Below are 15,292 nucleotides of genomic sequence, written 5' to 3' on the forward strand. Positions count from 1 at the left end.
CATCATTTCCACCTAGGTACTTCAGCGAGTGCATGTTTACTTAGTTTCAGCACTGCTGCTGACATGGGACTGACATCCATCAACTACAACCTTAATACACATTCTGTAATAGTAAGTCAATTCCTCTTGTCAGTTCACGGACTGGGAAAGCTCAAGACAATGAAGGTGCAACTTCACATTAATGAGGACACTCAGTCCTGTTGCTCAGAAACTCCGCCAAATTGCTTTTCATTTACAAGACGCAGTTGATAAAGAACTATGACATTATTAAAGCATGACATCATCGAGCGAGCTACTGGTCCAATGCCATGGATTTCACCCATAGTGGTAGTGCAAAAAAAGGACAGTGGGGGTGTGGTGCACATTTGTGTTGATATGCGCCAGGCCAACAAAGCAATCAAGGGAGAAAGACATCCAGATCCACACATAGCGTAAATGATTAAGCAGCTGAATGGCGCCAAAGTCTTTTCACTTCTTGATTTGAACAAAGGATACCATCAACTTGAGTGGGAGAGAATTGTATGTACATTACTGCTTTTTCAACTCAGGTTGGTTTGTTCAGATCAGCTGTAAAAATCTTTCAGGATGTCAATCTTCGAGAAGTTCAACCTTTCACACATGCTTTTAACTACAGTGATGTATATACTAGTGTTTGGAGCCACACGAAAGGAGCATTACAAAGCTCTTACACAAGAATGCCATAGGCTTGCTGATGCAGTTCTCACTTTAAATGCCGAAAGTGTCATTCACAAATCCAAACTCAAGTTCTTTGGGCATATTTTCTCTGAAGGGGAAATGACTCCTGACTCTGAAAAAAGTACAAGCATTGTCACCCACTTGTCACCCACAGGATATGAGCAAGCTGCGATCCTCTTCATGCATGGCCAGCTATTGCTCCAGATACATTCACAACCTTGCCACAGTGAGTGCCCCATTAAGAGAGTTGACAAAGAAGAATGTTCCTTTCCAATGGTCCTCTGAATGTGCTCGAAGTTTCAAGCAAATCAAACACGCCATTGAAAATGCAGCTAAAACTCACTGAGATCATAGCAGATGCAAGCCCGGTGGGGTTGAGCATGATTCTTGCTCAAAACAATGGACATTCAAATGCTCAGAGACATTTTGTGGCCTGTGCTAGCAGAAGTCTGTTTCAGACTGAATGTGCCTATTCACAGTACAACGTCCAAAGCGGCTGAAGAATATATCAATTTCATAGTAAAGTCTAGTATCCCTGCAGCTCTATTCATTGAGCAAATCTTTGCTGTTACCAACACAGACAGAGACGTGCTCACACTCAAGGATATAATTACAACGCAGTCCTGGAGAAGGCATGCATGACCTCTCACAGATTATGTTGAAGATCAAAAATTCAAAAATATGCAGGATGAACTTTCTGTCACTCAATAGGTATTGTACTAAGAGGTTTGAGAATTGTAATACCTGAGAGTTTGAGGCAACAAGTCATTGAACTGGCACACAGAGGACAATGTAGCATTGCCGTCACCAAGAGAGCCCTCAGAGACCAAATGTGGTTTCCTCGCCTTGATGAAAGAGTTAAGAAGGAACTGAAAGCATGTCGTATGTGTAACCACTTATCTCCCAAGACACCACAGCATCCTCTAAACATGTCTGACCTTCTTAAACAAGTGTGGGAGAAAATTGCAGTTGATTCTTTGGATCTTCAAACAATGGCCATCATATCATGGTAGATATTGATGAGTATTTACGGTTTCCCTTAGTGGAAGATTTGTCATGGACCACTTATGACAACGTCATTGAGAGGCTGGATGACATTTTCGCAACGTGGGGTGTTCCCTCCATTCTTAAGTCTGATAACAGTCCACCCTTCAATATCACAAAGTTTAAGGACTTTCCTAATTGCTTGAATGTCAAACAACAGAAAAGCACAACTCTGTCCACAGATAAGAGACTCGTCACATTTCAAGCATCTGCCTCGAAGTTCGGCGGCTCCAGACCTTATTAGTGAGACATAGCCGCCTGAATGCGAGATTCAAGCATCTGAGTCTACATCTGTGATGCCAGATGCCAGTGCAAATTCTTCAACTCGCACGACTCGATCTGGAAGACTGGTGCGAGCACCTCTATGACTCATTGAGGAACTCTAATGTATGTATGTTGTCCATACCTTTTATCCAACAGAAGGGGAGATGTAGTGCTACGGAGCTCAGTGTGTGGCGTATTCATTTATGTGCTCCAGAGCACTGCTGGATATGACAAGAACCACTGCGAAAATGCCTACCTCATTTTCTTACCTGATATTGGTCAGTGAAATATAACATTTTGGTGAACCCATGGCCATATAGTAAAAAGTATTTTCTGGTTTATCTAAGTGGTGTATGTTACTTATGAACGTTAATTGCCAAGCCATGGGACCGAATGAGTGTCCAGGACATGTAATAATTGAGTAAAGCAAACAACTGCATAATTTAAGTTTTATTGATAGACAAGGCAGAGTGGAGTAGTCGTTGCTTTTCAGGTTCAGTCTACCATTTTTTTACTTGCAATGTTTCGTTATATAGAGCACAGGCTTTTCCAACCAAGAAATTAAGCTATGTACCTGAGAGAAGTTCTTAAAAGAATAAAGATAAGCAAAGCGCCCAAATATACTTAAAAATATGATTTACTATTTAATACTCCGGTAGTCAAATATATGGGGTGAATAAATTGGCTCACAACCAGCAAGTGTGTAAAGTGTGTTATACAGCTGAGATATTCAAAGTAAGAACAGGAAGGTCATGAAGGAACACCGAATTGCAAACTTTCGGGGAACTTATCCAGTTTAAGGGAGTCATGAAGAAACACTGAATTGCAAACTTTCGGGGAACTGATCCAGTTTAAGGGAGGATGGAAGTTGAAACATGTTTTTTCTATAGTGTGTTTTAAAATATACAGAGCCTGGCATGGTTTTTAATATCCCTTGGAAGTATTACCATGACAGTGCTTCCTGCATGATGCTTTGTGTCTCTTGATCTCAGGATTCACCCTTCCTGTCCTGCCCCTGATGCCAAAACAGATTAAACAATCCCAGGGTCAAAAATCCAGGAAGTAGATTTCAGTAAATAGTCCTTGCACCTATTTTTTTCGAAAGTATATTTAACTTCATGGAGTCAAACACATTTATTGTTCACATATTCACTAACCTGGTGGACAAACTGTATGTACCAAACTGAAAACAATATCTGACAGGGTGCTCACTGACAGGCAGTTGAAGCTACCAGTCGCCCTTAGGCTTGTGGTGGGTAAAATATACCCAAGCAAATTAACCAAGACTTTGTTGAACAATAAATAATAAAAGCCAAACAATATTCCAACCATTCATTCAAAACATTAAAGGGTCACATAAGGTAAATATGAAAAAATATTGAATGTGATATTGTAGAATATTTCATTTCAAAACATTGAAAATAGCCTTTGTAGTGTGTATCCCCACCAATTGTGAAGCTTAAATGTATGAAAATATGTAAGGCGTTTAAAAAGTCTAAAGTACCAGCTGGGCTTTGTTGTGCTCTTTAGAAATGTAATGGATTGTTTATCAAGTAGTTTGAGTAGAGCAGTCAGGGTCATTTAGGAAAATTGTTATTTTCCATTAAGAAACTATGAATCATTGATCACATAAATAAATAACAAGAATAAAGCTTTATAAGAACCTCTGAAAGCCTCAAAGTCTCCTAGATTATGATTATGAGACTTTTTTCAATAGTTTGGAAGCCTGAGAATTTGTTGTTCTTCCAGAAATCACTCAGAAAGATGGAACTTGTTATCTAAAAGTATGGATGTTAAAGAGAACTCGTGATTGATAACACTTAGATCACTCTACTGACCTTGAAATCTCAAAACGGTGTTCTAGTCCTTGAGGGCTGGACACAGATGGTAGGATTGCAGTGGTGAATGCTGTGGGTCACTGTTACAACAGAAGAGAAGCACTGAGCATTGCAAATCCATTTAAATGCATTAAGTTGTGTGACGTCTGAAGGCTGTTTAAGAATATTGTGCATGCATTTTAGACATTGGAATTGTATTGGCCTCTAGATAAGGAGTGCGTAACTAAATTGCATATTTATAGTTGGGCTAATGAACTAACAATAGCCTCTTTTAAAGAGAAGTGGCAATGGTGCCCACATTCTTGATTTTTGTGCTTTAGGTTTTTAATTTTCCATATTGTTTTTTTAACAAAACGGATGCCCTTTGTGACTATCCCAGAGTGTGTTTCAAAGGGGCAATAAGTGAGTTCCTAGAGGAGCAGCAGAGGTAAAATTGATATAGACCAGGCATTCCCAGCATAGTTTCTTGAGAGACAGATCCACACAAGATTTTCAGGATTTACATAAAAAAAATGCTTGCAGGGAATCTAAATGGAACTCATTTACGTAGTCAGCACACCAAAATATTGAAGGCCCTCAAATATTTTTTCAGTGTTATTTTACATTTTTAACAGATTTTTCCAAAACCCTGCATAAGCAAACACAACAATGGCATCCACCAACCCCTCATGGGGTTTTATAGCAGAATATCGGGCCCAGTAATAAACTGCACACATATTGACTGCAGAATACAACCTACTAACATATCAGCAAAGAAAGCATGCCTAGGGAAGTATAGATTTACTATTCTTAACTCTACATGTATTTCCTTGTCAGTATGTTGTTGAGATATACGTGCATTTTTATCTTAAAACAGCTTAAAATGTTAGTCAAACTACATAATCAAAGAAAATACAAGAAAACGTATACTTACATTTATTGGATACTATCAATATTGGATTGTTTTGGTTCAGGCACAGTATTAATAAGCTTTAATCTGACCATTAATTTACACTGAACAAGAGCATGTATTTGGAAAACTCTTGAACAAACAACACATTTATTCATTTGAGTGTTTTGCTACGATTTTTTTCATTTTCAATGATCTTTAATGAGGGCACTTCTGTGATGGGGAATGCCTTGCTGTGCCATGGCAGTGGTCGACATCCCTGCTACAAATGATTAGACATTCTGGGGGATATTCTCAAAAAATGGCAAAAATTATCTGTAACCCCGGTTAGCGATAATTTTTTTAATGCCATGCACCACGGGATACTATTGCCGTGTTAGTGGCATATTCTCAACACGCCGCTAACAGGCAATAGTATCAGGGAACGGCTGCAAAAACCGCTAGCATCAGCGAGATGGGGCCCATTAGCAGCAAAAAAACTTTAGTCAGCCCAACATGAATTTGTTTGTCTCTAATGCAAAAAATAGCCTATCAGTCAACCCCCAATAGAAAATAGGCATGAAAACCAACAAACTGCAGAATCTCCAACCACACGACATTCAGGCACCCCCGCATGAACCGTACTGCGTTAGTACCTTCTGCCTGCCTGATGGCAGGTGTGAGGGTGACGCAGTGCCACAGGGATAGGCTGGCCCTATGCATTGATGGAGTTACCTCATGGTTGTGACACAACTGCATCAATGTGTGTCTTTAGTGCAGACAAATACATCAGGATTCCTTACGTATCTGTCATTACTTGCATCATGGAGCACTGTCCAGTGAATACAACGCATCCATGCTGTCGCAAGAAGGGAGTTGTGAGAAGTGTTGCAATGCTGTCTTGTCGCAGCACTGCAACACTTTTCATGACTGGGGCCCAGGAATACGCAATATCTTATTGATTGTGCACATTCCTGCGCTGTAGTTTTGTCGCAGGGCAGCACTGCTACATTGCTTACAGCGCTGTCCAGCACCAAAACCTGTTGAGATGTGGCCCCAAGTGTCATCACCATTTTTAAGACCAGCTATTTTCTGGTCTTAAGTTCCAGCAGCTAACGGGCCTTAGCGGCTGCTTTTTGATCACATCACCAGTCCGGGCGATTGTTGAGAATATTATGAAGTGGGGTTAGTGTGTGTTTTAACACAGGAACCCCTACATTGCATATGATTAGCATTAGTTGTTGCTAACATCGTTGGGGATGTCAATAGTGGCTGCTAACGCCAGAAAGCTGTCGCTAACGACTGTTAGCGACAGCTTGAGAATAGGGTGATAAAAATATTGCTGCATTAGCGGCAGAAAAGTGCCGCTAGCGCGGCGATAACTGCTTGAGAATATGCCCCTCTGTTTTTTTTTTATTTTGATAGCAGGAGGATACAATTACCAGAGAAAAAAAGGCTGGAATTTTATGGCAGAGATTTTATCTTCTTCAGAAAATCTTTTCTCCACCCACCCACACTTTCTCAGATATGCTATTGAAATCCAGGGAGGCTGAAATCTATGTGACCTTTAAACATGTTCTAGAGACTGAAGCCTTGCAAATGCGATTTCTGTTCCATGCTGGAAATTGATTCTTACTTAACCTGCAGGTTGACATATTTATTTAAGGATGTTTATATAATTCCATGCTATTACATACATTGTTTCCATTGTTGTTTTCCATTATTTTTAAAGCAAGTTATCATAATGTGGGTAGTTCGAAGCCATGTTTTGAATTTTATCATAGATAAGCTTGTTTGCCCTAGGGCTTCGGCAAACTATACGTAAGATTTACATCTTGAATGAAAACAAAGTAAGAGTCCCGGAGCAATCCTGTTAAGTCTTGGAGACATCTTTTTTTGCTTTACTTCATATTCATAATTGCTATTAAAGTATTAATCATATCCAGAGCAGAACCAAAAGTCTGCTTCATTTGCCCAGTTTATGGATTTGTGGAAAAAATGGGGAACAGTATTGGCAAGTAGAATTTGTGCCCATTTTGCTTATGTTATTTCCGCATTACTCTCATTTTGTGCTTGCATTATGCCATCGAAACGTGCAACAAGTGTAAGTGTTAAACCGAAGCGACTGCAATTTGCATTCTAATCTACATCAGCCGAAGTGCAAAATTGTCTGCTAAAATTGTGTATCTGTTTTCCCAACCACCTGAACAAGAGGAAGCCAGTCCTTTATTATGCAAACCCTCTATATTTCTCTATGCTTCACTCACCTAATAAAATGTCCAAGTATCCAAATCTCTGTCTCTCTTTCCATATTTTGAGTGCACCTTTCTCTCTCAGAGTAGCTTTGCAGACACTTGAGTAGTTCTCTATTGGTTTGAGAAAATATAGGCAGGAAATGCATCAGTGTCCATAATTGTGCATCCTTTCTTTTTAATAACCCAGCTGCCAGATTCTCTACACGGTGTGAGAATGAATAATGCTCTGTTATATATTATGCTTTAGTGAGGTATTTTGAAACTGTGAAGTTAATGTTTTTTTGAAGAGTGATATGCTGTTAACATGCTCATTGTGTTGTTTTCTTGTATTATCTCTTCATTGTAGCAAAAGGATGAGCAGCCAACCTACGAATACAACAAATACATGTACCTCTACTTTGTGATTTTCATCATTTTTGGCTCTTTCTTCACATTGAACCTCTTTATTGGTGTCATTATTGACAATTTTAACCAGCAAAAGAAAAAGATAAGTATAGAATGTGTTTATGTCCTAATATTCACAGTGAACTTTAAAAGCTCTCTTGAACGGGGAAGGGGTGCGAGGATTAGCAGTTTTCATAACTCAGGAACATTCCTTTTTCTATGACTCTATGCATTTATCAAATATGTGTACAGTGTCGTGATGAACAAAACACTTTCAACATATAAGATTCAGTCATTATCGTCTTTAGTGGTGAGGAGTTAGCCACAGGAAGTGTCTTTTCTTTGATGTACTACTGATAACACAAACTGGTTGTTTGGTTGAATTTTCATGTAAAGTGAACCGAGTATTGTGTTTTTCTTTCTCTTTTCTGGCTATCCCACCCTGAAAGGCTTCCTTACAATTAGGATTTGTGAAACTGTAGCCTTTTGGGGGAAATTTCCAATAGATATACAAAAAGGGGTGGCACCAAGTCTTAATTTCATGCATTCAACATCGTGGAGTTAAGGTTTATCTATAAGTGATCAAAGGGATTGGGATTTCACAGCAAGGTTTTTCTGTATTTTTTGTGTACAGTTTACTAAAAATTTAGAATGGTTTTAAAACCAGTTGATTGGGTAACCTAGAGTTTTGCGTGCAGCTGGTACACCACCATACCTGCCCGCATATCTGACAATCAGAGGTTTGAAAACCAATACTGACTCAACCTTTCCAAGGTAAATAAACTGAGTACCATGGAAGTGTTGTAGTAATAAATAAATAAGATACTTGAGCTTTGATATAATGAAATTTGTTATGTGTTCTACAGTCATCTATCACTTGATAAATTATTCAAAGTGACTCCAGTGTATTAAAAACAATGAGAACTCCCCTTTCCGCTTATGGGTGCTATGCATACTGCAGAGTAATGTAAAATATTACCATGTGGAGCAGTTATTATGTATTTTTCTGATATTTCCTTTGCTATGTCTATAATCATTTCCGGTGACAGTTGTATCAGTCAACATTCAATGGGACAACACGCTATGCCATCTTAGTTGTGGTCCACCGCACATTAACTAATGCGTTGCGGGAATCCCAACACTGAGATACTCCTGTAGTAGATTCATAAACCAACTGGGAGAAATAGGCATCTGCTGTAGTGGCAATAGATTTCCTAAAGTCATTAATTACGCAATAACATTTTATTTGCCAGGAATCAGGGCTTTGTATGTGCTGCAAGAGCTTTTTCTGGTGAGGAGCTGGTGGTGGTCCCATGGTTGGGATCACAGAGCTTCTCCACCTTGGTGTCCTGCTGGGGGACTGAGATCTGAGCGTATAGGGTCTGTCAGTTATTTATTGACTGATATCCCTTTATAACTCAAGTCCTAGATCTTGAATACTGGTAATTCAATCACAGCTAATCTATGATTCTGTCATAAAGCCTTATTCAAAATAGTTTTCTGGTAGAAACTTGTGTCGGGTCTGTGTTTAATCAGTTGCGGCATTAAAAACCCTCTACTTTTATCAACTCAGGGCCAAGACTGGTGGTGATTTATAAGTGACTTATAGCAGGGCCTTCTCTTCTTACAATATCATTTTATGCTCAGACCCTTATTATTGACTGCATAAAATTCGTTTGCTAAAAAATAACTGTCACTATTATTGTTGCACTTAGGTGGCCAAGACATCTTTATGACAGAAGAACAGAAGAAGTATTACAATGCAATGAAGAAACTTGGGTCCAAGAAACCCCAAAAACCTATACCAAGGCCATCGGTAAGCAAACACATTTGTGTTATTATGGTTTACCTTGCACCGACTGCACAAGAGTAAATATATGCATTCCAAATGTTTCAGCTTTGCCTCTTTTTAAACATTCTATTCATAAATGATGAATACCAAGGTTTCTTACAATAATAATAAATACAGTGTTCATTGTATTTCAGAATTCATTGCAAGGATTCTTCTTTGACATTGTAACAAAGCAAGCTTTCGACATCATCATTATGATTCTCATCTGCCTTAATATGGTCACCATGATGGTGGAGACTGATGACCAAAGCAGGGAAACAGAAACTCTGCTTTACTACATTAATCTTGCCTTTGTTGTTATTTTTACTGGAGAATGTCTACTCAAGATTGTGGCTCTTAGGTACTACTACTTTACGATCGGTTGGAATATATTTGACTTTGTTGTGGTCATCCTTTCCATCGTTGGTAAGTACAGATCATTCAACAAGTATTTTTGTTTGTGAAATTTGAAATGAACGCATCTAAAAGCATGATGACAAGAGTTGTCCATAATACCACCTTCTGAATATGCAGACTCTCTAGGCATTTTTGTACTAATTTTTAGGGGTGGGCGGAATTTGCGTAGTCGCGCTACGCAAAGCTCCACGAAACGGTAACAAATCTCCGCAAGCAAAAAAAAAGTTTCGCGGACAGGCGGAATTGCTTGTTCCGCCCGTTCGCGATGCTTTTTTCCTGTTTGCGGACGCTGTTTGCGTGATCGTGGGAGAAATATCTCGCGAACATGCATTTTGAAAGTGTATCGTAGAGTTTATGCCAATTTCACGTTCTCCGCGGAACGCAAAATTCCCCAAATTCCCAAGGGAACAGAATTTACCACCCAGGCCTACTAATTTTGTGACTTCTTAAACATTTTTTCCTGGAACATAGATGTATAAATACTCTGCCACTAAAAGGATTCATTCTTAAATCTGTCTAACTCAGATCCTATTTCTGAAAGCGTTGTCTTGCTTTTTTCTAAATTGAGCAAATGAAGGCTAATAGGAAAGCTCACCTGTGTTCCCTAAATCGATCCAGCTACATACATTTAGAGGGGCATATTTATGAAGGTATTTTGCGTCAGCTGTGCTGCAAACCAAAATGCGATTTATCAAGCAGTGCAAGCCCACTTTACGTAGCCCTGAGTGGCTTGATAAATCAGGAGTAAAGCAGCACAAATTGTTACTCTGCCCCAGGAAGACATTCCATGGGGTTTGCGCTGGGGTTCCCATGCAACTCCCAAGGAATTTGACGCAGCCCCACATATGCCATTACTGGTAGACCTGGGAATGCGCCAAAATCCTACACCTTCCAAGTGGAGGCGTAAAACGGAGAAATATATTTATTTCTCCTCGTTACTTCCACATTCTGCAGCACACATAGATAGAGGAATATGCCTTAGGAGATTTTTAATTTTTTTGTGCAAGAAAGTTTCCCTTCCTGCACAAAAACAATCCTGCGTGCAATGGAAGCACCCTTGCACCATGGTGCAAGGGTTCCTGCATTGGAACTAAGCAGCCCATTGTGAGTGAGTGCTGGGAAATGGATAGGAATGTGCCATATTGGGATAAATATGGTGCATTCCTGCCCTTTCCCTCTAATGCAGCGCACTAAGGTGACTTGTTGTGCCACATTTCTTTGACATAAATATGCCCCTTAGTGTTGCTTATGATCATATTACACCAACCAATCAGAGAACCTGCTCAAAATTAAGCATGGGTGAATACTAGCTCCTGGATCTCAATTAAGGAGGAGTCAGTACAATTCTGTCTTTATTCACAATTCAGTGAGGAGTGGTATTCTATTTAGCATCATCACTGGGGGAAGCTAATACACAGTTTGAAATATGATTATCAATTTGAATCAAAATATCAATGAAATAAAGAGAAAACTATTTAAAACACCAAACCACAAGGCAATTTGCATATTCGAGGTTTCCTGTTATAGTTCCTTTCACAATCTACATTTGAAAAAAACATGAACTACGCTGTTGGATGTAAGCTCCTCAGATGAGGGATCATAGCAAAGCTTGAGAATCTTAGAATACATTTCCTTGACTCTTTTGTGATCCGCAAAGTCTGTATTTCAACTAAGGAGGCCACAAAGTAGGAATTTATGGACATCTTTAACTACGTCTCCTGAAATCTATCCAATGTCCATATAGATAGTTCCGGATAAAATATTCACAAGGGCAGAACGTACATACGCAGTTAAATGCTCAAAGTGGCTCTATCAACCACAACATCTGAACAGTCAGGCTATACCTCAGCTACACCCTCTGAAGATACTGTGTTCAAGTTCTTCTTTAGGATCACCTAGTAATAATATTCAAAGTTTCTCCTTGATGCATAGTGTGTAAATAATATTTCTTAAGCAAACTAATATCCAATGGGTCCCAACTGCAGTATCAAAAGCAGTTCAAAGTGAATCGATGACAGCCAAAGGAAGACAACAAAGCAGAGAACTAAAGTGATGTTGGCAAAGAGGGTAGAAAAGAGCAAGATTTTAACATATCTTCAAAAGTGCATAAGTGAAAAACAAGACATTTTCATAATTGAATAGTGATGGCAGAAATCCAAATCAGTTACTTAAGTCACATTGCATGCCGATGTAGCTCAATCTGAGTGCGATGGGACCTCTGTACCTGAAGCAAAGTCAAACTGGGGGAGGGCAAATGAAATGATAGAGAAGAAAAGCGTGGCCAATACCACCTATGGCCCAATGTCAGATATAGAAATAGAGGAAAATAACCACTTTGGCCAGGTGGAGCTGATGCAATTTGGTTAAATGTATTTAGATAGATACATTCCCAGGAAGGCTAAAAATCACTCTAGCAACATTGTTATGAGAGAGCAGGACCTGTGGACCTTTACCTAAAGGTGGATAGCAGACCACTTGTGCTATTACATATCTACAGCTAAAGACAATATGTAATGGGAGGATTTTGAGAAGCAATAGTTGACATATCCCATGGTGGTAGCCTACTAGTATTGCAACCCATTTGAATAAGGACATTCCTCATGAAACATTGATTGAACCTCATATTTTGCTGGTGAACTCATCCTGTTCTGGATTACAGAAAAAACAGAGGTTAGTTTATCAACACAGGGAACGTTTTCAGTTAGTGCCAATAGGAGCCAGAGGCGAGGTTCCTTCCTACATAGATCTCTGTCCTGGAAAACAAAAAGTGCAGCACTGATTGCTGCTTTTGCTCACATTGTTCAGTTGTTCAGTGGAGTTAGTATAAGTACCTGTGTGCAACTGTTCATCATTAACTTCAAGGTTGCTGAAAATAGCCAGCTGAAAGACATTAGACACATGAAAGTATGTATACTTCATAAACTATTGATTTTTCATGCCCCCTCTCTCAAGTTAAACCTGTTTATAACTGATTACCTCCTCCTGATGTCCATCTTTCGCCATATCCCATCACAGCCTAGCTAGCAGAGCTAGCAGATCTTGTATTGCACAGGATTCCACCCTCAGTACTATCCATAGCAAAACCAAAATGTTCCCTATTGCAGCTGCTGTCGGTAGTGGGAGTACCTGTCGGGTGGTGACTTGGGGAGGGGGAGGGGCAAGGTGGTGGGGAGTAAACTATGGATTACGGAGGTTTACAGGTAAGTAAACATATAAATAAATAAAACAAATTTTGTTGCGTGCACTGCATCCCCAAATGCAGTGCACGCAACGAAATTAGATTTATTAATTTATATGTTTACTTACCTGTAAACCTCCGTAATCCATAGTTTACTCCCGCCCACCTTGCCCCTCCCCCACCCCACGTCACAGCCCGGCAGGTACGCCCACTATCGACCGCGGGTGCTCTATTGATTGCAAACTAACCATGGACCTACATGTAACCATCACTGTTCAACCAACCCAGTTCTGATAAGGATGTTTGAGAAAAATCTAAGTATACATCAAGAATGTATGCCTCTTCACTGTGGTGGTGGTTTTAGTCCTATTCTTCAGAAGTACTGAAACTCCTTTTGCAAGATCATCCCACAGTTTTGCACTGATGCTGCTGGTGTTTCAACTCTGTAAGTGCACTGAGACCTGCCAAACAGGTCTCATTGACTGCTCTTTCCCTGTTAAAGGTATATGTCCAATTGGCTCACCCACAATTGTCATAAGTTAACAAGTATATGGTACCAAGGGTACCCATGGTATTTAAGTTAGTGTCCCCCGTGGACTGCAGTACTGATTTTACCACGAAAAGTGTGGCACAGCAACACATAACTACCAGCCAGCTGCTCACTGACAGAGCAGTTTTAAACTGAAACTGCCAACTCAACTTTGCCATCTAAAGTAATGACAAAGCCCAAACCTTCCTTTTTAATATTCATAAGTTCAAGGCAGACCTACTGGGTTCTAAAGGCAGGGTGCATTAGATTAAAAAGTTGTACAGTTTTTTAGTAATTTTACATGCCCTAACAGTAAAAACCCTGCATTGTAATTTTTACTGTGGAAAGACTATTAGCCCCATTGACAAGCACAAGGTTAAAGGCTGACCACTCAGCAGTGCTAACTTCTGAAGGGACTACTAAATATGGTACTTCAAGGTATCAAAAGAATTGCTACGTTAAACCTTCTTTGTTGCTCAAGTTGAATTCCAATTAATCAATCAGGCTACTCGCCTGTGAGGTTCTCAAGGCGCTGAAGGGGTGGGGAAGGGTGCTGTTGCTGATCCGCTCGGGTGCCGGGGTTCTGTCAAAGAGCCAGGTCTTGAGATCCTTCCTGGATTCGGTCAGCAACGGGGATTGCCTGAGGTGAAGAGGCAGGGTGTTCCAAGTCTTGGTGGCCAAGTAGGCGAAGGATCGTCCTCCGGCTCTGGTCTTGTGGATCTGTGGGACCGTTGCCAGGGCCAGTTCAGCGGAGCAAAGGTGTACGTGGAATGAGAAGTGGTGGTTCAGATATGCTGGGCCTTCGCCTTGGAGGGCCCTGTGGTGATTCTTTTGTTGACTTGGAGCCAGTGGAGATCTCGAAGGTTTTCGGTGATGTGGCTGTGGCGGGGGATGTTGAGGACCAGTCTGACTGTGGCATTTTGAACATTCTGCAGTTTCCTGAGGAGTGTCTGGGTGATGCTGGCATAGAATGCGTTGCTGTTGTCGGGTCTGCTGGTGATGAGTGCATGGGTGACCGTCTTTCTGGATTCAGTGGGGATCCATCTGAATGTCTTTCGAAGCAGGCGGAGCCTGTGGAAGCATGATGAGGATACAGCATTCAGCTGGCGGTTCATTGTGAGCGAGGAGTCCAGTATGATGCTGAGGTTATGTGCGTTGTCTGTTGGGGCACAAGGGGGATCCCAATGCGGCAGGCCACAAGGAGTCGTCCCAAGCTGAGGGTGTGGGTCCCAAGATCAGTACATTTTTCTTATCCAAGTTGAGTCTGAGGCAACTGTCTTCATCCAGGTGGCGTCTTCCTGCTGTGGAAGTTGACTCTGGCAGCTGTGGGTACGTTGGGGTGGGATAGGATCAGCTGGATGTCGCCAGTGTAGGAGATGATATGGAGTCTGTGGTTCCTGACGATGGCAGCGAGGGGGGCCATGTATACATAAAAGAGGGTGGGGCTCGGGGAGGAGCCCTGGGGCACTCCACAGTTGATCTCTGTGGGTTCTGAGAGAAATGGAGGAAGTCTGACTCACTGTATTTGGCCGGTGAGGAAGGGTAGGAATTTAATGTAACTGGTGTGCAAACGGCAACTTTGGAAAGTTGCCACTTTGTTGCCCAAAATCCTCCGGTGACCGTTTAAGGCTGCACACAAGCTGCTGTCCTGAAGATAGTCTTCTGCCTTCCTGGGGGAGGTTTGAATGACTCTCAAAAAGGAGCACAAACTGCCTGCCATTGGAAGATGTGTGGCTTCTCCCTGGCAGGAATGCCCAACAGGGTGTGAGCCCATAAGGAGAGCTAAGTGTGGAAGTCGCTTTTGAAGGGTAAATGATAGTCACGCAAGAGAGGGGCTGCTCTTTGTTTTGGACAGACTGGCTACTTCGGCAGAGAGAGGAAAGCAGTTGCCAAACCAGTTTTTTGTTGGAGTTTAGCCCCCAGGTAGCCACACCTCTGGGATGGGCTAGGGAGCTCCACACACCAAGAGAAGGGTTCTGACATGTTGG

General features: G+C 41.0%; 1 protein-coding gene across 2 annotated transcripts in view; it reads left to right on the forward strand.

The window, feature by feature from the left end:
* Positions 1-15,292, forward strand: part of LOC144784447 (sodium channel protein type 5 subunit alpha-like) — a 1,060,325-nt gene that overhangs the window by 1,032,627 nt on the left and 12,406 nt on the right. For both annotated transcript variants that reach the window (XM_078663204.1, XM_078663205.1), the window contains exons 24-26: positions 7,312-7,456; positions 9,065-9,165; positions 9,336-9,606. In XM_078663204.1, coding sequence (XP_078519330.1) covers positions 7,312-7,456; positions 9,065-9,165; positions 9,336-9,606 — 517 coding nt within the window. The remainder of the gene's footprint in view (positions 1-7,311; positions 7,457-9,064; positions 9,166-9,335; positions 9,607-15,292) is intronic.

Source organism: Lissotriton helveticus, chromosome 10, assembly GCF_964261635.1.
Source record: "Lissotriton helveticus chromosome 10, aLisHel1.1, whole genome shotgun sequence".
NCBI classification, from domain to species: domain Eukaryota; kingdom Metazoa; phylum Chordata; class Amphibia; order Caudata; family Salamandridae; genus Lissotriton; species Lissotriton helveticus.